Source organism: Colletotrichum gloeosporioides, assembly GCF_011800055.1.
Source record: "Colletotrichum gloeosporioides strain Lc1 chromosome Unknown consensus_32, whole genome shotgun sequence".
Lineage (NCBI taxonomy): Eukaryota > Fungi > Ascomycota > Sordariomycetes > Glomerellales > Glomerellaceae > Colletotrichum > Colletotrichum gloeosporioides.
Genome location: NW_025544677.1, coordinates 794,672 through 818,362, shown reverse-complemented (window position 1 = coordinate 818,362; position 23,691 = coordinate 794,672). Strand labels below are relative to the sequence as shown.

Below are 23,691 nucleotides of genomic sequence, written 5' to 3'. Positions count from 1 at the left end.
CTTGGACGTGGGCTCCCAACGCCGCTTCCTCAACACCACCACCACCTCCGCCTTCTCGTCAACCATGGCTCCCAACGTCAACACGAAGGCGAGGAACGGAGTCGGTGTCGGTGTCGTCGCCAACGGCAAGCCCCTCCGTCGCGTCGTGCCTGCAATTCCCCTCACCTACGAGCGCCGCCTCAAGGCCAATGCTGCTGCAAAGCATGCCGCCGCCCAAGCCCACGCCGCCTCCGTCCCAGTTGTATCCCTTCCTCGGCCCGCCGCCACCACCAACGGTTCTTCCTTGAAAATTCAGAACGACGTCGACGACTCTGCGCCACCGACCCCCAAAACCCTCGAGCCTGCCATCGCCGAAAAGACGGACAACGACGACAACGACGCCGCCGCCAAGGACGACAACGACGAGAAGCCTGCCGAAGACCATGCAGTAAAGGATCGCGACGGTATGTGTAAACTTCGCTCGAGCTACAACTCTCAAGGTGGATGCTAATAATTGCCTACCAGGTACCCAACAGACTTCGATCACTGCACCTGCTACCACCGCCCCCGAAGTGTCCGAAGCGACCGACAAGCCCTCCGAACGAGACGCGCCCCCGACTGTCATGGAATCTGCGCCAGGTATGTTGCTTGCTGGCCGCTACGCACGCCAGGACTCTCCCTCATACTTCGCGGGCGACCACCCGGCAGCTTTGCCGGCCTCTGGTCAGTCTGCTTGGTTGGGTCAGAATTCGAGGCAAGGTCTTTTGGGGCAGCAAACAAATTACTCACACCTTGCAGAGAATCACCAGCTTCCTCCAACTTTCCGACCCCCTCCTGTCATCTCTCCCTCGCGCTACAATATGCCTCCCGGCGCACCCAACGGAACTCGCCCTGCGCCAGTTGTCCTCAATGGCACTTCTCACCGAGGCCCTCGATCTGTCCACAACGGCCCCCCGCACATGCATGGCCCGCGCCCAAGCAACGGCAGCCTGGTGCAGTTCGGCGGATTTGGTTCCAACTCCTCGTCTCCCGCCCCTCCTCACTCTGGCGGCTTCATGCCTCCTCCCGGCGCGCCCCTTCAGGACGGACGCCAGTTCCACAACCATGCTGCGGTGGCTGCTAACGGCTACCCTCCTCAAATGCCTTATGGCACCGAGTTTGTCCCTGGAACCGCCGTAGACCAATTTGGCAGACCGATTCCAGGTCCTCCTGGCATGGAGCAGTACCACCCGTACGTCAATGGCTACGGACCGTCCACCCCTCACAGCTTCCAGGGATCCCACTCGTCGGCTCAGGCGGAGGACGTCGGTGCCTACAACCACTACCCCGCGCCTGGCATCCCCAACGGTACTTCCCACCTCGATGACGCTCGCCCTCACCCTCCCCAGGCCGGAGGTTTCGGTGTACCACCCCAGCGGATGATGCCTGGTCCTATCCCCCCCCCGCACATGATGCATCCCGGACACGAAGCCCAGGCATTGGATGGACTCACCGCTTACCTGCGGTCCCAGTTCCGTGATACCACCTTCGCTGACTGTACTCTGGAGCTCCGATATCTGGACGACCGTTATCCTCCCGTCCGAATTCCCGGTCACCGCCTTGTGCTTGCCAGAAGTCAGGTCATTAAGAACATCCTCGAGTCTGAGAGCTTCGAGTCTAGCCCGCCGGGTGCTAACCGCATGATTCTTCTCCCTTCCGACGACAAGTACCTTCGCTCCGATGCTTTTTGGATGGCAGTTCAGCATCTCTATGCCTACCCCCTGCTTGGCCTCCCGGACCCCAATGCCAACGGAGGACTTGGCATGGCCGGCACGGCTGACGATCGGTTCGAATTCGCCCTTGGTTACGCCGCAGCTGGCCACGCATTGGGTTGGCACCCAATTGTTGTCCGTGGCATGGAGATTGCTTCTCACTCCCTCGGCTGGTCCACCATTGAGCGAGCCATCGCATTCGCCCTGGGTGATGTAGCGGGCCGTGCCTCAGCCGACCGCCACACGCAGTTCGTCTACGGTGACGCAGTCCAGATTTTGATGAACGGGATTATCAACTTCCTCGTCAACAACTTCCCGACGGACTTCACTCTGGACACGTCTGTGGCCGATCCTGAGCGCTACCCTCGCATCCCGTCTGTGCCTGCCATGCCACCCACCCGTGAAGGCACCCCGACCATCGCCCACGGAACTTCGGGTAAGGACCGTCGTTCACGCCCAATGCACATCCAGTTCGGCGATCTGGCGTTGAACCATGACGGCTCTAAGGTGTCCGAGCCCTCACCGTTGTCGCCCCAGCAGCGAAACATTCAGTCCATCCTGTCAACCATCCTCATTAACCTGCCCTTCGCATTCTTGAAGCCAACTCTTGAATCGAGTGGCTTCGGCAATGTTAACGGATGGGCCAATGTGGAAGCGCGCCACCAAATCATGCTGGACGTTGTCAACGAGCGTGAGGCCAGAAGACACCGAGCAGTCGAGGCCGTAAGAGCTGGCGTCATTCCGGACGCCGAGTCAATCTTCTATGGTCTTCAGAGCGTGGAGCCCCGCGTGGCTGAGGAGTGGAACGGGCTCGGCTGGCGTGAGGAAGTGGTGTCGTACGTCAACGGCGACGCGCCGTCCCTCGGCCGGCAGTGGGTTCCGCTGATGGTTCAGAAGGGTGGCGGCCATGTGGAGAACACGGGCCGCCCGGCTTATCCTTGAATCAAGCATTAGCCGGGATTACGATGTTACGACACGGAGACTCAAAAAAAAGATCGACGACGACGATTCGGGTCGGTCTGCATTCGGCATTCACATGATGACCAAAAAGAAAAAAGCGGCAATTCCTTTTCAGGAGGGTTCGGTTGATGGTTTGGGCATTGCGCATGGTGTTCTTTTGGCAGTTTTTTGTGGAAAAGTCCAAGCTACAGAAAGCGTGGAAGTGGATGGGGCATTTTGTGCTGCGGTTCTGCTGTTATGGGCATCTGTGTTGGTCTGGTTTGTTTGCGCGCGTGTGTGTTGATAGTCATGTCAGACTCTTAGCTGAAAGCCTGCTCATCCTTGATGGGCAGGGGTTAGCAGACGGGTACCTAATGGGCAGACTTGTTGACGCATGGCCATGGGCAGGTGTTTTTGGACGAGGTTGTAACTCCCCAACAGCGGCCGGTGGGCAGGATGGCAAATGACGGGATGAGGACAGGTAAAAGGGGACACGGAAAGATCAACGTGCCGGTTGTGGGGAGGACGTGAATACCCGGTGATGTATGGGTTGAGAGAGAAAAATGAAGGCTCCTTACTAGGAGTGAGTGTTGCGGGGAGCCCAGGCGACGCCGGAGAACCGACAGGTTGGGCGGGTTGTTATTTTGCCATGGCCTCGACTCGTTTGCTAGGTATTCATAGTGTGTGCTGATGAATCTGCAAGACATTTGCAAGTGTGTCCAGCTTGAATGGGTGTATCTGGTGATGCTGTTGAGGCTCGCACTCTGTATTGCGCTTGTGATCAAAAAAGGGAAGAATCTCCGAGCCTCACGAAGGAACGCGACATCACAGACCAACAACAAAGACAGAAGCAGACGCGAAGATTTAAACATTTCTTCGATTATCAACAGGATGCATGAACATGTCATTAAACTTGATGGCGCACCTCTCCAAGAGCGGCATCTGGGAGGAAAAGTGTGGGGAAGTCCCCTGTTGCGGGGGGCACTCTCTGGACGTAGCGACGTCGGCTGGGCCAATCAGTGGTGTTTGTTTCTTCAGTGGTCGAATTTGGGCCCCTCCATCCCCGGGACAGCAGGGATCAGTGATGAATTGCCTGAGAGCCGAGGCATGTGCTGGGTCCAGTGGCTTCCAGGTTTCCCGTGACGCCTGACGCCCAGCCCAGCAGCGCCAGGTATCCGCAACTGCGAGTACGACCGACCTCCGCGACGCCCAAAGCTGAAGGTGCGAACGTCCAGTTCCGCATTCCACACACGCGCGACCACGACTACCACACTCTCTCTTAATTGCTTTACATAACCAACTTTTAACTCTTTTCTTCTTCCGCTTCTTTCGTCGTCTGCGATACTCAACTTAATTGCCGCCGCGCCCAACCACATCGCCCAGCTCGGTGTACGTCCAACTCTCCTTTCCCAGACGTCGGCCCCGGTCGTTGAGGTCATCGCGCAAAGCCGACGCTAGAGTTCCGGCATTGACACGTGCTAACGGAGCTTCCTCAGTTCGGACCAAACCCTCCTTCACTTCCCCAGATTCTCCAAACCTCCGCCCGAAGCACACGACAAGTCACCACACCTCCCTCCATCTCTCTGCCGCCTCTTATCGTCGACGACCACCCTCTCACTACCGAACCGGTCCCCGCGAAAGTCATCTGCTCCAATGGCCTCCGCCGCGACCTCGTCGTCGCGGCCAGGCCCAGCTGGCGCCGCCGCTGTCTCCACCCCGAGCCCTCGTCCTGCCGGCGGCGGTCCCTCGCGAGCGCCGCCCTCGCGCAGCAGCGTCACCGATCCCGTCCTCCGAAACACCCTACGATACACCATCTCCGCGAAAGAGTATGCCACCCTGCACAAGTACGTCATCTCGCGGTCGCGCATCCTCAAGAGGGCTGCGCCGAGCGTGAGCGCCGTCGAGCGCATCGTTGAAGGAGAGAAGCCGAAGCAGAATGCCGGGCCGGGTGCTGGAGGACGGGCGGTGGACGATTACAATGCGCGCGCTGTGCGGCATTCCTTGCGTGTGTTCATCGGTACGGCGGTTGCGATGAAGGGATGGGCCTTGATTTCCCAGAAGCTGTTGGGCGCGAAGCCAGAGTAAGTGTCTCCAAAGATATCCAGAACGACTAGATGCTGACTTGGAGATAGTCCTGCTGCGGCCGGCCAGAAACAACCACTACACAAGTCGCCGACGCTTCGCCTCTCGTTCTCTCTATCCACAATCCTCCTGCTCTACCGTATCCTCTTTCGATTCCTGGCACGTCTGCGCGCCCACCTTCTCGACCCCACGGCCGCGCCCTTCCGCCAAAGAAACCCACGTACAGCGGCGACTCTGACGTCTCCATACGCCCCTGCCATCGGCGCCTCGCTGGCCGGTGTGTTCTTGGGCGTCTACCCTTCACAGCAGTTGCGCGTCACCATCGCCATCTACACGCTCTTCAGGGCGCTTGAGTTCGGATGGAACCTATGCGAAGAGGAGGGCATGATCTGGGGCTTCAAGAACGGAGGCAAGGTCAAGCGGGAGAGACCATGGTGGTGGGGCAGCTGGCTCATTCAGCCGTTCGCCTTCGGACAACTGCTGCATGCTGTGGTGTTTGACCGGGACTGCTTCCCTGAGACATACGGCAACTTCATTTTCAAGAACTCAACGGCGTACATCCACCCCAGGCCGGCGGACTACCCGGCTCACCTCAAGTGGCCCAAGGCGTATGAGATTGTGGATAACCTGGCTCAGATGGCCAAGCTCAACTGGCCGTATGTTTACCCCTTCAGCTTACCTGACTTAGCTAACAATCGCAGGCCCTATATCTCACCCACACTCTTCCCGAACAAGGAGACGCTCCCAGCGACCCTCAGCGCCGTTAAGCCCCTGACCTCAACCGCCCACCCCATCATCAACTCACTCTCCTGCGCGACGCTTCACCCCTCCGACCCGTCTTGCCTGCGAACCTACCTCAACTTCTGGCTCGGCTCATTCCCCGGCCTCACCCGCTTCTTCCTCATCATCTACTCCGCCGTCACCTTCCTCCCGCGCTTCCGCTCGCTGTACAACGCCCCCGTTACGACCCTCCAGCGCGTCCTCGCCAAGTCGCTGCGCATGAGCACCTTCGTCACGGGCTCCATCTCCACCGCCTGGGCCAGCATCTGCTTCTTCCAGCAGTGGTTCCCGCGCACCTTCCTCCCCACGCAGAGGTTCTTCCTCGGCGGCTTCCTGGCCGGTCTCTGGGCCTGGGTCGAAAAGCGCAACGGACGTGGCGTGTTCCTGTACTCTGCCCGCGTGAGCGTCGACTCGCTGTGGAAGGTTGGCGTGAAGAGGAGGTGGTGGAGAGCGATGAAGGGCGGTGATGTGTGGGTGTTTGTCATGGCGTTGATGGTCACCGGTGTGGTGTACGAGAGGGATGCGAGGGCTGTGAAGGAGGGTAACTGGAGGAAGGGCATCAGCTGGGTGCGCGGTGAGGGCTGGAGGGACTGGAGCATTGAGGAGGATACGGAGGCGGAGGATGATCACATCGAGAAGATGGAGTAGGTGCAGCTGTTTTTGATGAGATGAGACCTTGAGATCACGGTCGTTGTAGGTTTCGGTTTGCATGGTTTATACTTCATGGCGGGGTGTTGTAGGCGCCTTACCCGTTGTACGAGAGGGTTACGACTTTATGTTTGATAGATGTTTAATGTGCTATAATTCGGACCCTGCAGCGCGAATCGTGCATCTATGGAGATTGGAGATTGAGTGGGCGTAAGCCGTCGCTTGCGAAGTGATATAGGTCAGTATGAACGACATGCAAAGTTCGTGGCGACTCGTCAACGGTAGGAAGATGGACCGTCTCAGTCTCGGAAACCGGCATAGGGCGAGACGATCCCGGAGCTTCCGTCTTAAAAAGAGAAAGCCCCAAGAACCTGGCCACCAGCTCCGTTGACGAACGTACATTGATGAACGCGTCTGAGGACGACCGACGCGATGATTGGCTGTGGCCTAACAGTGAGGCTTGCCTGACGCACAGCCATGATGCCACCCAAGGAAACGGACTTGGGCAAAGAGGAGGAGGGGTGCAGCGGGGGTAATTGGCTCTTCCAGCTCTTTCAGTGCACCCTCCAAGAGCACCGACTCAAGTCTTTCTACACCACTTTGCCTGCAAAGCTGAACCGCTGGTTCGCACGACGCGTCTGACGCGTCTCGCTCTGCGACTGTTGGTGGTGGGCGGAGACCGTCATTCTGACACGATAGTTGCAGGTGCGCGCAGGTAAGCGAAACGGACAGCCCGGTGTGTTGGACGTATGCTTTGAAATGCAGAACTCCATCCAGTCGTTTTCAATCCCTAAAAACCCCCTCCCTTTTGGGTATAACATGTGCTTTCCTTCGGATGTCTTGGTTGGTCTCTTCGTGCGTAATGTGCGGTCGCAACCCCACTGCGCGGTCGCCCCTGTCACCTTCTGAGGTAAGCACCTGGACCCTTCAGACGAAGTTATAAAAAGAGCACTTGGTTCTTTGATGCTTCTGTCTGTTTTCCCTCTTCTTCTCATCAGATTCAAACATCAACGTTGATATCGACTAGTGTGGTTTTTCGGATCCTTGGGCATTACTGAAGTTGCGGTGGACTAAGAGTGGCTGACTGGGCTCTACTTTTTGAGATTAACTTACCAGGAGACATGTCGGATACTACGAATATCATAAGCTGTGTTTGCAATGTGTTATCGCTTGCTATGTCGTTATTGAAAAACGGTTGGTATGTATACAAAAACTATCGCCACGATGAGAATATTCAGGTACGGGCAAAGGCTGTTGCCGATCGAGTGTTTTTTTCGCTTACCTTTGGAAGCAGATACTGCGTGATGCTTTTGTTGGATTGAAGGCTGCTTTTAGCTGGGTTTTGGCCGTCTGGCAGTGGTTACTGAAGCCTGTACGTAAATGGGCTGGGACAGGGTCCTTGATGAAACACAGCAATGGTAACAATAATGTGATACCGGAACCCTCTATTGCTGGTGACATTTCTGGCTCGAGACCTGTTTGTCCGAGGATTCTGGAAGCCGGACGGGTCCCCGAAGTAATGCCTAGCCAATTGGGTGACTTGGCAATGAAGGGGAAATGGTTCTGGGGAGAAGTCTGCGGGTTGGTGACAAAAGACCGCGAATGAGAAAGGAAGAGCGCCCAGCCTCTGAGATTTTGGAATAGGTGACTTCGGAAAGTTGGTCAGCACGCGGTGACTTGGCAGTGGATGTGTTTAGGTGGATAAAAGGGGACGGAAAGAGGAAGAAGAGAGATGCAGTTAGGATAGTGAATGAGAAAATACATTTGCGCGAAATCTCACGCAGGTCGCAATCGCTTCTCCCCCCTCCACATTTGGTGAGCGACAGCGCTTAGATGCTGATTCTTGAGCGGCTGTCCATCAGGTCAATCGAGGATGCTGACTGACCTTCGTTCAAAGGGCCCACTTAGCATCCAGAGCCAAGGCAATACACAACTTAACTTACAACGTACCCAAGGCAAACTAATCACTGATTGGGACTTCTTTGATAGAACACCAAAGCTTCTAACAACCCATCGTACTGACGTCAGCACAATTCGGCCGTGAGGGCCCCATCGGTGCTCTGCCGTATGCACTGCCCGGGAGGCCGGGGACGGCGCGGGGTGCAAAATCACGCGCCCACGGAGAAACTTGGAATCAGACGCTTGCAAATCGGCCAGGGATATGAATATGGGGTAAACATGGCGACCAGGTTCGTAAATACAGGACCTCCGCACTCAAGCCGCTGACAAGTGACCGGACGAACCCCACAGATTAAGGTAACAACGGCGAGCTGCCTACCCATGGGCGGCTTTTAACCCCGCCATCCTGTACCAAAACAGCGCCCTCTTCTTTGGCGCGCCAATCCGGTGTAACCACCTCAAGCAGGTACCGGTAGTCAAGGCCAATATCAGCTGGCCACCGCCCGTTAGCTTGGTCTTGGCCTCTCCGCAATTTAATTGTTGTCTTTCCCGAGGTGATTGCCAGAAACCCACGATTGATGGGGTCCGCGTACGGAGTCGCTCCGGATCGTCCTTGTTGTCTGTCTTGACTCGGGTGAAAGCGCTCCAGTCACATTGAGTGAACGAGAAAGTCCACCAGGAACAACACCCAGCCATGCCACATGCCACTTCAGTCGCGCATCGGATCGGCTCAGGGGTAGGGACGGGTCGAACGCCTGATGATGTCGACAATCCTATTGCCGTCTGCTTGCTCTGCGAGTATAAAGCCGCCTAAGATCTCCCTCGATTGTCATGCAGCATTCAGCACCAGCATCTCAGTTTTCAGAGGCGGATCTTCCTTGAGACACAGCAGCCATGTACCTGTCTAAGATCGTCTCTGCTTCGCTCGGTCTCTTTGGCCTTTTCGGCTCGGCCGCCGCCTACACCAACCCAATCCGCAACCCTGGCGGCGGTGACCCCCAGATCTCGTGGTTTGACGGCTACTACTACCTGATCTCGACCGAGTGGACCAACCTCCAGCTCGCCAGAGCCACGACCATCGAGGGACTCAAGACTGCCACCCCGAAGGTCATTTATTCTGACTCGAACCCCACGCGATGCTGTAGCGTCTGGGCTCCCGAGATCCACTACTTTGACGGGAGGTGGTATCTCTACTACACTGCCGGCAACGATGGCAACTTGGACGGCCAAAGAATGCATGCTCTGCAGGGTAGGTTATGATTGATCACATCCAAAAAGCTCTCCGAAGCTAACGAATGTATCTACAGGTGGCGCCTCGCCCTGGGACGACTGGTCTTATGCTGGTCAAATCACCGATGATTGGTCCCTCGACGGCACTGTTGTCCGATTCAACGACTGGGGCAACTACTTCGTCTACTCCTGCATGACCGGCGTTGAGCACCAATCCACCTGCGTGCGCAAGCTCGGTGATGACTACGTCTCAGCTGGCTCCAACATCACCATCATTTCTCAGCCCGACCAGGCTTGGGAGCAGAGTGAAGTCCCGGTCCAAGAGGGCTTCTACGGCCTCTACTTTGGTGGAAAGACCTACATCGCCTACTCTGCCAACTATTGCTGGACTCCGGACTACTGCGTTGCTCTGCTCGAGTGGGATGGCGTCACCGACCCCGCGTCGCCCTCGGCATGGACGAAGAGCAACGGATGCCAGTTGACCGCCGCCAATGGAAACTTTGGCACTGGACACAACAGCTTCTTCCGCAGCCCTGATGAGACTGAGACGTACATCACTTTCCACGCAACCAGCAACGCCAACGGCGCGTGTGATGACAACCGCTACATCATGGTCCAGCCCATCACTGCCAATGCTGATGGAACGCCCAACTTCGGTGTCCCTCAGGCGTCTACCTACGAGTGGCCTGAGCCCAGCGCCTAACGTGAATGGACGTACAGATTGGAGAAGAAAGTCAAGGTTGAAGAGCGAATGCATCTTGTATAGAGAACGATGAATGTAATCTAAATGAACAATACATTTCAGAGCGAATCTATTATACCACTGGAGTTCCTATGAATGTTTGTCAAGTCTTGCTTTCCCAGTGGATGAGCTAATAGAGTACGGTGTTGTTCCAGTCGTCTTGCTTGTTTTCGTCGTCTGCTTCCGCTCGGAATCGTATGAAGTATCTCCAGAGCGTTGAGTTGAGTGTGGCAAAATTGTTTCCAGCCCCCATGCCTGCTGTTGAACTCGTGGCATAGGTCCCTCTCAGCTACTTAGCGACTCGGAGAACCCCATTTCAACATCCCTCATGTTCGTACGCGTACATACGCAGTGTTCATGCTGATTGACAGACGTCAGTTGTTTATTTTCAATATAGAAGTACCAAACAAAGGATCGGGGTATATTGAACAAACCGTGTGGTACAGAATAAGAGAGCTTCTGTCTGTCGCGCTTGACTGGTTTGCTCGCAAACCATCTGTAGGTCTCTAGGACAATATCCCTCCCTTTCAATTGCATGGAGTCGGTCTAATTGATGACGAATAAACTTATACTGTCAGATGGGGTGCGATTTGTACCTTTGAGGAACACACCGTCTCGAAAGCCGCTTGCCTTGTGGTGTGAGTGCCACTGTGGGAAAGGCGGTGTCTGCGGTAACCCTTGATGCATCGGAATATGACGACAATCGCGGACGGCACGGATATAATCAAGGTTGCCAATGCAACGATTACTTCAGGTGATGATGACATTGCTTTTGACAAGTGACGTGTTTTGAGTGGGATAATGACAGGAAGGAGAGCCACGGCTTTCTTAAGGAAATCTCCCTTCTAATATCACCATTTCCTTTCATTCCCTTCTTCCAGAAAAGTCGACATCGTCATTGGCGTGCTTTCACGTTTGCTAGAATGGACATCCTACAGAAGAAACAACTTTAAGGCTGTGTCTCCTAACTCGGGTGAGACATACATGATAAGGGCGGATGCCTTCCGCTGGGTAGTGTTTACCGCCATCTTGGAAATGCGCGTCGCCGCTTCGGGCACAATTCTAGCTCGACACAGAGGGGCGGGCGCTACGATGGGAAGATCGACATATATGCAGGGAGACAGCTGCGAGACGCTCAGAAAAGCATTAGATCTCATGGACAGGAACATCACTTCAAGATGATTCAAGATGCGGTGCTTTGCTTCACCGATGCGGCCAGACGTTTCTGATAGTACAGCGCGATGGAGCTAGCCTGACGGACTTGGAACTTCAATTTCTCCAGACAGTAGATGGTTGCGGCAGAGGCGTGAGACTTGACCTTACGCGTTATCCAATGTAATGTGTTAACTCTAACGAGTCAACTGGTACTTTCACTCCGTTTTCAAGTATGCATGTCGTCGTCTGGCCCATCCGAAGGTTGAGTTGACACTGCAACGCGACGTAGCACCGGAGAATGCAACAGTAGTTTAATCAAACATTGCTGAACTCCAAGCCGCTTTCAAAGGCCTGAACTGTGCCAGAATTGCTGCATTAGAAAATTCACCAGAGGTTCAAGGCTCTCAACGTTCATGTGAAAAGTTTGCCTAGGCAATGAGTGACATGCACGGAGTAAATTGGCGAAGTGCGGACTTAAATCTTGTCGCCGTACTCCGCCCGCTCGGAAGTATGCTGGGCACCCGTTGTCCGTTTTAAACTGGCAGTTGTCAATACTCCGCGCTAAAACAACCTTATGTCCCTAGCGTCCGCCTTCTCAATATCAATCTCTACCACACAGAAACATTGATCAACGACTACAATGTCCATTGGTTACCGAAGAAGGAAGCACACTCCCGTCATGAAGCAGTTCATCCTCGAGGATTCCCATGTGAGGACCGGATGACAGATAGAATGACGCCAATCGCACCGAGAATAGTGATGCGTCTGAAGATCGTCGGAAGAAACAACGTTTCGGTCACAGTTTCGGCAAGCGGGGGAAATGATCGCATTTAGAATCACGGACGGCAACTCTATTCGGGCGCTCGCTCCAAACAAGAAACCGTGAATGGCTCACAGAGCCGCAAAGTTTCATGCTTAAAACGTCCACGTCACGCAAGGAAATTTCAATACTTTAACAAGAAACCTGATCGCACAGGCCCGTTCGGAGCGCATGTGAAAACCACCATGAGCTCCAGTTCTTTTTCTCATCCTTCTTCCCATCTCGACGACACCAGCTGATAGAGGGTCTGGGGAAATACCAACCGTTAAGCTGATCTTATATTTCTCTTTTAGACCTTGAAGTGCCAAGTCCACTTTTGTGTTTATCGTTGCATAATATTCAGCTTCCAAGAAATTTGGTGTTAGACGATCAAACGCAGCTCCGATGGGCCGTCATGCGACTTTCTTCTCGGCCGCTTTCTTGGCCACGGGAGGCTTTTTGTTCGGATTCGATTCCGGTATTATCACTTCCACCATCGCACTCCAGACATTCAAAGACTACTTTCACCCATCTGATGCTATTGCCGGAGGAATAGTATCATCGTTCCAGGGAGGAGCGATCCTTGGGACGATGGTGAACATGCTATTTTCCGACTGGCTGGGACGTCGCAATACGGTATTTCTTGGCTCAATCATATCTGGTCTGGGGTCTGCACTCCAGGCCGGCTCTCGGAATCTGCTCACCCTCATCATCGGGCGGTTCATCGGCGGTGCTGCTGTTGGAATTCTGACATCGACCATCCCGATGTATGCTTCGGAACTGTCGGAAGCCAAGCATCGGGGTAAACTCTCAGGTCTCTTGCAATGGATGCTGAGCTGGGGCTTCTTGGTAGCCCAATGGTTGGGCTACGGGTGCTCGTTCGTGAAGACTGACTTTTCATGTGAGATCCGATGCTAACTTCGGTGTGATAACCTGCTGACTCACCCTAGGGCGCTTCCCGCTGGCGTTCCAATGCATCCCAGGTATCATCTTGGCACTGGGCATATATTTCCTTCAAGAGTCACCTCGGTGGCTCATGGAAAAGGGACGACCTGATGAGGCTCGTCAAGGACTAGACAAGCTACGCATTGGTGTAGATGAGAAGGTTGTTGATGTTGAGTACAACGAAATCCGACTTGCCGTCCGTGAACAGTCTGCCATCAACAAGAATTGGAACCTATGGAAGGAAATTCTCACTCGTCCTTCCTGGCGCAAGCGACTGCTGTTAGGTTGCGCTCTTCAAGCATTTTCTCCATTGTCTGGCATTAACGTCATTAACTATTTCGGCCCTCGCATCTACGAACTTCTGGGAATCGGAACCCAGACATCACTGATGATCATCGGTATAAACGGCGCCCTCGGTATCATCTACAACTCCGTTGGCCTTTGGATGTTGGATCGCGTTGGGAGGGTTAGACCTCTTATCGTCTCTGCTCTCGGATTGGCGGCTGCCCTGCTTGTTAACGCGATCCAATTTCAGTACCTGGACAGGTCTAATGCGGACCAGTTGAGGAGTATGGTGGCCATGAACTTTGTGTTTGGCTTCTTCTTCACCCCGCTTGGCATCATCAGTTGGGTGTACCCTGCGGAAATTTTCCCTCTAGAAATCCGAGCCCTCGGCAATGCTCTTACCACCTTCACCAACTGGACCGTCAACCTGATCCTGGTCTCATTTTCACCACAAGCCCTTACGGCTGTTGGATTCAAATTCTTCTACGTCTTCTTCGTCTTCAACATGATAGCGGCGGTTTGTTATTACTTGTTTTATCCAGAAACACGTGGCAAGACTTTGGAACAGATGGACGAGCTTTTCGGCGATGGCGTTCCGCCATTCAACCAACGGTCTGCTCCAGCTATTACAGAGTCTACCGATGAAGAGGCTCGAGGCGAAATCATTTCGGCTGGGGCTACAACACAACCATTGAAAACAACCAAGCGTACGTACACAAAATACAACACCTTTCACTTGGAGGGATAGAAGGACGGGCTTCGGAGTTCGGGATACAAGGGACGTATTGTCAGACTCACGTAATCTAAAGCAGGTTCTCCAACGAAAGATTGAGAGATATAGTAGTGATAAACCAACAAGAAATTTTCAAGAGCATTCGTCTGCGGTGAGAGTCTGAGACATTGAACACCTTGTCATTGAATGATGATGATTAAAGCCATGGATGGCAGAAGAGTTACGGGATCCTAATTTCTATTAATCGCCATCGATTGGTAGCAAACAAACCTTCGATCGGTCGCTAATACCCCTTTGCCCCCTACCCCCCTGGTGTCAACTAGGCGGTGCCTTTTCTTGGCTAGCTAAGCCACCAACCTACCAGCCTGCTGTGCCGCTTAAGGCACACAAGCTTAGGCATTCAGTCCTGCAAACAGGAACATAAATTGACGGAGGTCCTCCCAACGTAAGGCAGGTGGTGCTGGTCTCCGCAAACAAACTTGACTCATCGATTGTCATTATAGTTGCTCGTTTCAACCGTATTCGACTCCTTGCGCATCCTTCTCTACCTTATCAGCACGGCAATACATACGCTGGTTACATAGATGGATATCAGCCACGAGAAAACAAAGACTTTAACAATGGCTGCCAACTCGACATTGTTGGGTCTGACAAAAGCAGACACATCTGAATACCAACAAAATCGTGCGCGGCTGCGTCGCGCGATTTGCCGGACCGTCTTCTGGCTCATCATGAATCTTGTGCTTCTTGTCGGTCACATCTACATTCTGTACGGAATCTATTGCAGATACCAGAGCTGGAATCAATTGAGCAGTTCCGATAAACGGTGGCTTTTCCAGCCGTTCTTCACATCGACTATGGTACTTTTGTATCTCGCAAGCGCCATTCTCGACGTGGTGGATATCAGAGGAAAAATGCATCAAGCTTCAAAAGATCGCCCGTAGAGAGACGGTGCCGTCACCTAATGGCTGCTTCAACATAATCCAATACGACTATTTGGCCAGAATACAACGCAAACACCTATCAAACCAGGGCCCCTGGACGCACCGTATGCCCAGCTTACGACCTATGCCGAACACCTGCTCCTGCCTTGCATTCAAAGGATGACACCCCGGGAAGTTCAATCCATTATTAGCTATTGATGCCGTGCCGATTATCGTCTCACGCTACCTTAGAGGCTCGTTCGGACTTGGAGATGGGGCGAACCAATCACTGTGTTGCACTAGCTTCGGAGATGACTTTTCGTCTGAAGAATCCCCTCGGGACCGGGAAGTCTCACGACAGAGACATTGGAGGGCCCGTTCTTCATAGACGTCATTTACCTCCTCACATCGTTTTCTAGAAATATTCTGTAGTACTTCAATTGATCCATCGGCCGGAATCGAACCGACCATATCCTTGACTATTCAGATCCCGTAATAGTGATTTTCCAACATCTCCGATGGCCATTCCAGAAGTCGACGCACCCAACGAAAGCCTTCAGAATGGCGGACCCAAAGTCGCAATTGTCGGAGCGGGGTTGACGGGTCTGATCACGGCCCATGGCCTCAAGAAGGTGTGTCGCGGTGCCTATGCCATGTTCTTTGAGATTCTCGCACTGATGATCGGCAGAACGGATTTGAGGTCATGGTCTTCGAGCGCGACGCGAGCATTGATGCGCGTCCCAGAGACTGGACGATTCTGATTCACTGGGGAATGTCGACTTTGACCGAGATGCTCCCCGACCACATAGTCAAGAATTTTCCAAAGGCTTACTGCAATCCTCACCTGCAATTCGATGATTGGGACGAGAGCGTCCTGGGATACAACGCCCTTACTGGCGAGGTATTGTTCCGGAACTCCACTCCCGGCGCCCGGCGAGTTAGCCGTCGTCGCTTCAGGGAGATTCTGGCGGAGGGCCTTGACATCCAGTGGGGCAAAGGTCTCAAAGCGCTGGACATTATCGACGACGACTCTGTGCGACTTTTTTTCAATGACGATTCAAACTTCGATGCAAATTATGTTCTGGGAACGGATGGTGCGTCGTCAAAAGTTCGGGAGTTCCTGGTGGATGCCGCAGTTGCCAAACCGGTGCCCTCCGGCTTCATGATCGCCAACTGCAATGTTAAGTACGGAGATGAACAGAAAGTCAATACAATCGTGAAGGCACACTCAGTATTTGCCTCCATGCTTGGTTCTGGGGTTATGGCTGGTTGTGGTGGTATGTATCGCCTGCCATTCTTTCCCGCCGGAGGATTTTAGCTAATTTTGCCCGTGACAGTCATGGCTGTAAATGATCCCAAAGACGTTGCCTCGTGGGAGACGTTCTGGGTCAAAGTCTGGAAAGGAGAGCCCGTGACTCTAGCTGGACAGGAAGCAATTGACTTTGTCAAAAGTGACTTGGAGGGGTTTTGCGAGCCGTTCCGATCCGCGATAGAGTGGACACCGGACGGAAGTCTTTGCTACATTGACGAAATGAAGTATTGGCTGCCGTCAGCCTGGCGAACTCATGACGGGAAAGTCACACTTGCAGGTGATGCAGCACATCCGATGCTCCCATGTAAGCAAAACCACGTCTGCTTCGCTATTTCCCGTGCTGACTCTGTCTCAGTCCGGGGTCAAGGTCTTCAACATGCCATCATCGATTCCGACAAGTACGTGAAAGCTCTAATTCTGCTGAGGAAGACTGGCGACACGGAAATGAGAGAGGAAACCATGACATTGTACGGCGCTGATGTCGTTGCACGTGGCTGCACCGCGGTTGCGCAATCGCTTAGCGAGGCCGAGAAGGCAATGAACAAGGACACCGTCAGCAAAATGCTTATGGTCACTCAAGGACACGGTAGATCTATTTGAGAAGGAGGGTGATCAGAGTACGGTCTAGGCGGGCGAGAATCATATTCCACAGGAGCTCATTTTAATACCAAGACTGAAGAGGCAATGTAAGCTTGAGATCGCAAGCAACTTCCATGGAAAAGTATAAGAGATGGATTCTGTGCATCATCCATCACTCGTTGAGATTATTGAAATCATTCTCAGACGGTCATCCTGTCGACTTCACGTGAAAATCAAAGTTCACTGCTCGAGACAGCTGTTTACAGGAGGGTGAGCTTTGTAAGATTCTACTTGATGTTCAGTAAGAAATTAGCCTTCATTCGGGAGTGTTCTCAGACTTGGTACAGGTGGCCAGCCTCGATCCACGAAGGCAAGAACGCCCGGCCGTCAGCGATGATAATGTACAAGATGCATTGTTATATTTACACAGGAAGATAATGGCCAGAGGCCCCGAGCTGGCTGACAACGAAGCCTCGGATGTCAAAGATGAGAAGAAGATAATCAACGACGTGCTCTCAGTCCTTTGGGCCGATGCAATGCTTAGCATTGCTTCTTGGATCCATCGGTGTAGAAGTAGTCCTCGTTGATCTTGATGGAGTCGGCGTGCCAGGTCTTGCCACCATCAGTGGTCTTGATACCGCTGGAGGAACCGCCGGTAAGCTGAAGGGTGTCTCCGAAGTTAGAGTCGGCCTCGCTGAGAGTGACAGTGAGGTTGCTCCAGCCTGCGAGTATTTGTTTAGCACAAGTCCACGACACGAGACATTTTCGAGAGGGTGGCTTACTGTAGGCGCCAAGGGTACCGCAGGCGCCGGAGTAGCACTCGTTGCTGGAGTAGATCCAGGTAGGAGCCTTGCCGTTCTTGTCCTCTGCAATTGGTGTCAGGATAAGATATTTGTGTTAGGAAGAGAGGATCTTACTGTCGGTCTGTTGGGAGACGAGGGCGCCGTTGATCCAGACCTTCTGGGTCACACCCTTGGAGGCATCATAGGTGACTGCAAGCATGTTAGTCCTCAACATCAGCGAATCCGACACTGGAAGGTGGACTGACGCTCGAAGTCAACGTTGGACTTGTTGGGAATGGCGACGTAGCTCTGGGCAACCTGCTCAGCTGTGCGAATATTAGCAACCGTATTGTTAGGGAACCTTGCAAGCTTGGTATAACTTACTTCCGGTGAAAGTGCTAGCAGCGACACACCATGCGTCGTTGGCCGCAGGGCAGCCCCTATCAGAAAATCGTCAGCTCGTCCAAGCATAATTAACCCGAAATGCGCCATCACTTACTCCTGAGCGTTGTTGGGCGCCCAGTTCAGCAGGGGCTGGAAGAGATCCGTGCTGTCGTCGCTCAAGGACTGGGAGATGCCAACCCAGATCGACATCCAAGGCTGGGCAGTCTTGTCCGCTACAACGGTTCCGCAGGGGATGGAAGGGGGCACCAGAGTGTAGGTGGCCTTAGCGATCGCGTTGCTGGCGGGGCCGAGGTTGAACATGTTGCCGAATTTCCAGTCATCGTACTTGCCTCGCACAGCGAGGGCACCAGCGGCAGCAGCAAGAGAAGAAGAACGCATCTTGGCTTAGTTTCAAACAAACAAAAGAGTGAATAAAAAGTTGGTTGGTTATTGAAGCAATGTCTTGAAGGAGAGTGAGCCAAGAAAGCCAAGACTGATGGTTGCACTCAAATGCTTATATTCTTTTCAGCGGCATGTTCTAACTACCTATTTCGATGATCCGTCGTACAGGCTGGGGCAATTCTCGCCGGCGACAAATTGAAGGGGTTGTCGCTGGGTTAAAGCGGGCTGTCGTTGCAAACAAACGATCCTACTCGGCTAGGAGCCGAGTTGCGCTGATCGTTTAATGGGTTCTGGATAAGACGGCACGTCCCAGGGCTGAGAGTTAACCCGCGAATCGAAGCTGTTGTATTTCGATTCTTCGTTTTAGGGGGTGCCTTATTCAGGAATCCGGCTAACTTGCCAGTTTAGCGTCCGGTCGCACGGTCGCACATCTATCTACGACTCGCTTCAGTCTCGCCCGTCACCTCACTGCGGTCTCTTGCGATCTCTTTCACGGGCTTCTCCAAGCGAATAAGATCTAGTCAGCTGAGATTCGTATTGAAAAATACGACTATGGTCCTTCGCTGGATCGCCAGCTTGACAACTCGTGTACCATCGTGACTCTCCGTTGACATTATCGGGGAAATACTAGCCGGCCTCGTTCGATTCATCCATCATCTCACCGGGCCCATACAACCAGATTCTCGGAGCGCTGAAAGAACCGGTGAATCTCTAATCTTCTTTTAGTCTTCTGGAGGCCACTTTTAATCCCATTCGGTTCCATCCGTTCCATCGATCCCGTTAAGTCGCCCCCCACTTCCCGCGGTCATCTCCCTTTTTGACACCAGCTCGGAAGCCAACCTGTGGTTTATTCCAACCTCCCTCTAAAGTGGCCCTGCTATGTCGACTATTCGCTCTCATCAATAACTTCTCCCCAAGGGCTTGTCTCTTTCCCGTAGACGATGCTCTCCAACTTCTCCTTCAGCAATGACACATGCGGCACTTTCCCCAGGGGCAACCGAATCGTGCGCCCGTCAAACATGATCTCAGCCACCGGCTGAACCCAGGCGGCAGTCCCGACCACGAAGACGGCTACGAGACTGTCGTCATCGACCGACCGGACGATATGGGACATTGTAATGTCACTTTCCAGCACCTCAACCTCTTCAGCCTCCTCATTCGCAGGACCACCCGCGAACATCTTGCGCGACAGTTCGAGGATAGATCTGCGAGTTCCACCTGCAAGAATAATCTTCCTCTCATCAAGCGGCGGTGTCACCATTTGAAGCGCTCCCGTTGAGGCCCTCTGAATGACAAAGACGTTTGCGGATCCGGCTTCAGTGATCTGCCGATCCGGACCAAAGAGTCAAAGAATCTGATCATAACCCAGTCGCCGAGCTTCGCCCTGAGCCTGAATGGTCGGACCATAGTTGGCAGCTACCTTGGCAGCTCCAGTGCCTCCTGGCCATGCTCGAACAGTCGACTCCGTACTAGCCAGCAGCCGAACTCCGTTCTTCTTGTTGTCATCATTCGGGGCTGTCGTAGGGTTGAGCGACGGCCAGTGAATGAGAAAGATGTAGAGCAGCGCCTCCTCCGGGACCCTGAGACCAAGACTGCTGTCTGTCCCAATCAGTGTCGGCCGGATGTACAACATGGAGCCGGTCTTGGCTTTGGGGAGCCACTTCGGTGCTTCAATCACGCAAAGCTTATGAATAAGTTTGAGCAACTCTTCGGGCTCGAAGCCTGGTGATGAGATGCGCTCCGCTGACGAGAGCATGCGGTTGCAGTTATAGAGCGGGCGGTGCAGTCTAAGGCGGCCGTCAAATCCGCGGTAAACCTTCATGCCCTCAAAGCAGCTGGTGGCGTAGTGAATAACATTTGCCGAGGGCATCAGGGGAATCGGACCATAAGGCACGAGCTTCGGGTTATCCCAGCCTTTCGCTGAAGTCCAAGAGACCGTGATCATATGGTCAGTAGTGGCCTTCAAGCTCGTGATCTCCGGAGATCCTGGTGCCGGGACTGGCTTCGGTTCCTTTGTCCATTGAATCTCAAGCGCCGAGGCTTTCAATGAGGATGGCTTGGTGATCGTCATATTCGCTGATAAAGTGAGGACAAGTTCGAATTCCGAGGACTATGTCGAAGATCGTGAAGAGACAGCTCAAAGCATCATACCAACTAGTGATCCGTAATTTGTCTACTGAGATCTTCATCGTGGATTATGAGGATATTTGGTCATGACGGTGGATCGGCCTTATCTTAAGGCGCATAGGGCGCAAGGCGCAGGGCGGTTTTGACTGGACATGTCCTCGCCAACTTCTGCATCGCGATTGTCAATACGTGGGTCGATGGGCGCGGTTGACGTAAACATTGTCGTAAGCGGCGTGCAGCAGAGCGGGGAGAAGATAAGGTTGCAATGTTTGAGTAAAGATCGATACGACACGTTTTCGCCATTATCACCGCGGTGTGTGAGATGATGACTCGAACACATTCGGACGGATGATGACAATGCCAGCGTAACCTAATACTGGCACTATCCATCTCGCGTCAGAAGTACGAGCAGTGTTTTCATGCTGATTTCTGCATACTTCCTTGTTTGACTGGTAGGCCTCAACGCTGCGATTTTGTGGTCATGCCTTTTTAAAGGCATCTCCGTGGTAGCTCATCATACTCATGTGACATCAGGCACGCACAGCTCTTAAAAGCTCTTCTAAGTACACAATTGTTCTCTTTAGAAACTAGTAGTGTTGCATCCGCTAAATTCAGAAAGACTTGGTCAGCCTGAGCATCTTTGTAACATTAGTACTGAATGATTTCGTGGCATGTTGGTCAAAGAAGAGGTATCTCTCCATGCACCAGAGTTGTTTCATCATGTAGACTCACTGCTATTTAAAATTCAATGAGTCTTCGCCTTGCCGATGATATTTTACGAACTCGGACGGCGAGCTTAGACATCTTGTCAAATACATTCTTCGTTAGAGCTGCTTTCTAGGAGAATGCCGAACCGGTCGAGGATGATGCGGCTAACAATCAGCGCCCCTCGCAAGACCATCGATCACTTTTGAGGCTCAAAGTTGACTTAATTGCCTGGCAATTGCCTGGCGATAGCTTCATAATTGATTGATTGAACTTGACAAGTTTACTTGCCTTACGGTGGGCTGCTCATAATGGAGAAGAGAGAGACCAACGAGCCAAAAAGAAACAAAGGAATGAATTAGTTCCAATAAAATAATCAGAGCCTTCTCCCGCTCACTTATAAATAACAGCACGGGGAGCAAATCTTTGCTTCACGACTTCAACCGCAACTTGGGCCCTTTTTAATGAGACAATAGAAATTATTGCAACCTTTTAGTTCTGTGCCGGCAATACGGATAGTGGTGTTACGATCTTGTGTTCCACAGACAAGCCCACCGGATTTTGCGCTGGATGTGGTCGTTGGTCCTGAGAAAGTCCGGTGTATCCGGACTCCGGAGCATCGGAAACTAGGAGAAAGCCCGACCCGGGCGGTTCCAACATGAAAAGGCTCGACAAGTGGGGGTGAATTTCACCACAAGATGAACTGCAGAGGGATATTTCTCAGGGGTTGCTGCCTGAGCGGGATTCAGCATCAACTTGATGATTCTAAGATGTGATTACTCAGTGCTTGAAAAGCAATTTCCAGTATTGTGTCCTGCACAGACTACACCAAGCCGGTTGCCTGAAAGTTTCCGGTGGTTTGGCGTTGAGTTCCTCGTATCCAGGCGAGTGTGGGCAATCAACTCAGTACTTGTAAACAGTGGGATTGGTCTAGAACCTTGCAGTCGCGGATTGTTCCGACGATTGATTCCGCCAGAACCTGGTCATTCAGGACCAGACTGACTGATCATCATCGCCAACGACGAGGTGTGAATGTTTCCAGCAACAGCACCGCTGGAGTCTGGACTGGACACCGCCATTGTGGCTTTGCCGCAGTCGTCTTGGCAATATGGAGGAATTATTCCCGTAAATGAAGTGTGCTTCTATGGATGTTTGAGGCGAAAGTTTCTCCCTCACAGGACTCAGAGTCTTTGGCCTAAGGTAGGCAGGCAACTGGCAGACTTGCCAACTAAAGGCTCATACTTTAAATAAAGTCTGTGTAATGAAATAGCCTTATTCCCCCGTATTCTCATACCGGCGGGATCCCGCAACATTGAAGGGGTAAATTGCGAGACCAATGACAACTGCCATGACTCGGCTGCGAGTGTGTTGAGAGCGTTCGCTTAAGCATTTAGGGGCATCCGTCGCAAAGATCGAGAGATGCACCCAGCGCACCCATGCTGCCCTTTTATCATTTGGGTATGTTACACCGGCGCCCGAACATACATAGTAATAGCAGAATCCCAATCAAGACGCAACCGCAGCGTTCTCTCAATGATCAAAGCGATCGTTTGAAACGGGCAGAATTGCAAGTGCATTGGACGTTAGCTTGGCCCCCAAAGCAAGCACACACACACACACACACACACGTGACACTCAAATCCAACCCAAACCGCAACCGAGCCAAAGAAGAAAAATCGGGGAATTTTCGCCTCAATACCAAGAACTCGGGAGTGTTGAGTAAACTAAGAACCAACCTACGCAGTAAGCTTCAGGAGAACTTTCCGAGCATTTAGATCGTTTATGGGGAACCGAACGCTGTCAGCCGCCATGGGGTCGCGCTGGCAAGCCGCCCGTGTCAGAGAGTTGTGGAACCTGAGCCCCCTGGTAGGATCTTTTGACTAACAGGCCCAACGGCGCTTAAGCGAGGGTGGCACGGTACGGGAGAGGCGATGAGGCCATCGTCAGGTCTGGACGCAACGGGGGGCTAGGCGAGGCCATCGTCATTTCAAGATGTGGGATTATGGGGGAATCGTATATTGGTATAATCTTGTTGCGTTTGTGACTTGAATCGCGGCTGACAACCGACCTTTCGCCCGTCTTTGCAACGATCGCAACACAATGGCAGAACCACCGTGAACGAGGCACTGTATTCGGCCTTCCAGAAGTAAGCTTGATTCCATCAATCACGAGATTTCAGTCTCTCTAGCCTAGGGGATGAAACTTGACTTCTCTTTTTGGCAGATCGATGCAAGGAGGAAACCGCATGCGGAATAGGGCAAGACGGGGTGAAGGGGGCGGAATACGAAAAAACAACGTGATTGGAGCGACTTGCGCGCCGTTTCATCGCAAATTACCTTCACTTTTTCGGAAACACTGGGTGCGACCCCACGGCCCTGGGGTGTTCAACACCGCCAACAGCCCAAACGACTTACACAGAAAGCCCCGTCTTCGGTCTTGGCCTCGCTCATCACCAACGAGCCCGTCATAATCCTCCGGCACTTTGGGATGAATCCTTACTAGAAGGTCTT

The 23,691-nt window shown here is 53.0% G+C and overlaps 7 protein-coding genes across 7 annotated transcripts; 5 read left to right on the top strand and 2 right to left on the bottom strand.

Annotated features, from left to right (window-relative positions):
- Window positions 1-64: 64 nt before the first annotated feature.
- Window positions 65-2,672, top strand: GCG54_00007292 (uncharacterized protein; the record flags this gene model as incomplete). The annotated part of the gene is made up of 2 exons (XM_045407275.1): window positions 65-443; window positions 505-2,672. The coding sequence occupies 2 exons, from the start codon at window positions 65-67 to the stop codon at window positions 2,670-2,672; spliced, it is 2,547 nt and encodes an 848-aa protein (XP_045266196.1).
- Window positions 2,673-4,322: 1,650 nt separating this feature from the next.
- GCG54_00007291 (uncharacterized protein) lies at window positions 4,323-6,179 on the top strand (the record flags this gene model as incomplete). The annotated part of the gene is made up of 3 exons (XM_045407274.1): window positions 4,323-4,750; window positions 4,802-5,407; window positions 5,453-6,179. The coding sequence occupies 3 exons, from the start codon at window positions 4,323-4,325 to the stop codon at window positions 6,177-6,179; spliced, it is 1,761 nt and encodes a 586-aa protein (XP_045266195.1).
- A 2,793-nt stretch (window positions 6,180-8,972) lies between these two features.
- Window positions 8,973-10,011, top strand: GCG54_00007290 (Extracellular exo-alpha-(1->5)-L-arabinofuranosidase; the record flags this gene model as incomplete). Its single annotated transcript, XM_045407273.1, has 2 exons — window positions 8,973-9,327; window positions 9,386-10,011. 2 exons carry the CDS (start codon window positions 8,973-8,975, stop codon window positions 10,009-10,011), a joined length of 981 nt encoding a protein of 326 aa, XP_045266194.1.
- A 2,398-nt stretch (window positions 10,012-12,409) lies between these two features.
- Window positions 12,410-13,982, top strand: GCG54_00007289 (MFS glucose transporter mfs1; the record flags this gene model as incomplete). Its single annotated transcript, XM_045407272.1, has 2 exons — window positions 12,410-12,905; window positions 12,955-13,982. The coding sequence occupies 2 exons, from the start codon at window positions 12,410-12,412 to the stop codon at window positions 13,980-13,982; spliced, it is 1,524 nt and encodes a 507-aa protein (XP_045266193.1).
- A 1,426-nt stretch (window positions 13,983-15,408) lies between these two features.
- GCG54_00007288 (FAD-dependent monooxygenase cctM) lies at window positions 15,409-16,802 on the top strand (the record flags this gene model as incomplete). The annotated part of the gene is made up of 4 exons (XM_045407271.1): window positions 15,409-15,522; window positions 15,579-16,167; window positions 16,228-16,506; window positions 16,558-16,802. 4 exons carry the CDS (start codon window positions 15,409-15,411, stop codon window positions 16,800-16,802), a joined length of 1,227 nt encoding a protein of 408 aa, XP_045266192.1.
- Window positions 16,803-17,321: 519 nt separating this feature from the next.
- GCG54_00007287 (uncharacterized protein) lies at window positions 17,322-18,346 on the bottom strand (the record flags this gene model as incomplete). The annotated part of the gene is made up of 6 exons (XM_045407270.1): window positions 17,322-17,503; window positions 17,564-17,647; window positions 17,699-17,773; window positions 17,830-17,889; window positions 17,948-18,003; window positions 18,063-18,346. The coding sequence occupies 6 exons, from the start codon at window positions 18,344-18,346 to the stop codon at window positions 17,322-17,324; spliced, it is 741 nt and encodes a 246-aa protein (XP_045266191.1).
- An 889-nt stretch (window positions 18,347-19,235) lies between these two features.
- On the bottom strand, window positions 19,236-20,420 carry GCG54_00007286 (Branched-chain-amino-acid aminotransferase; the record flags this gene model as incomplete). Its single annotated transcript, XM_045407269.1, has 2 exons — window positions 19,236-19,663; window positions 19,715-20,420. 2 exons carry the CDS (start codon window positions 20,418-20,420, stop codon window positions 19,236-19,238), a joined length of 1,134 nt encoding a protein of 377 aa, XP_045266190.1.
- Between the last annotated feature and the right edge of the window lie 3,271 nt (window positions 20,421-23,691).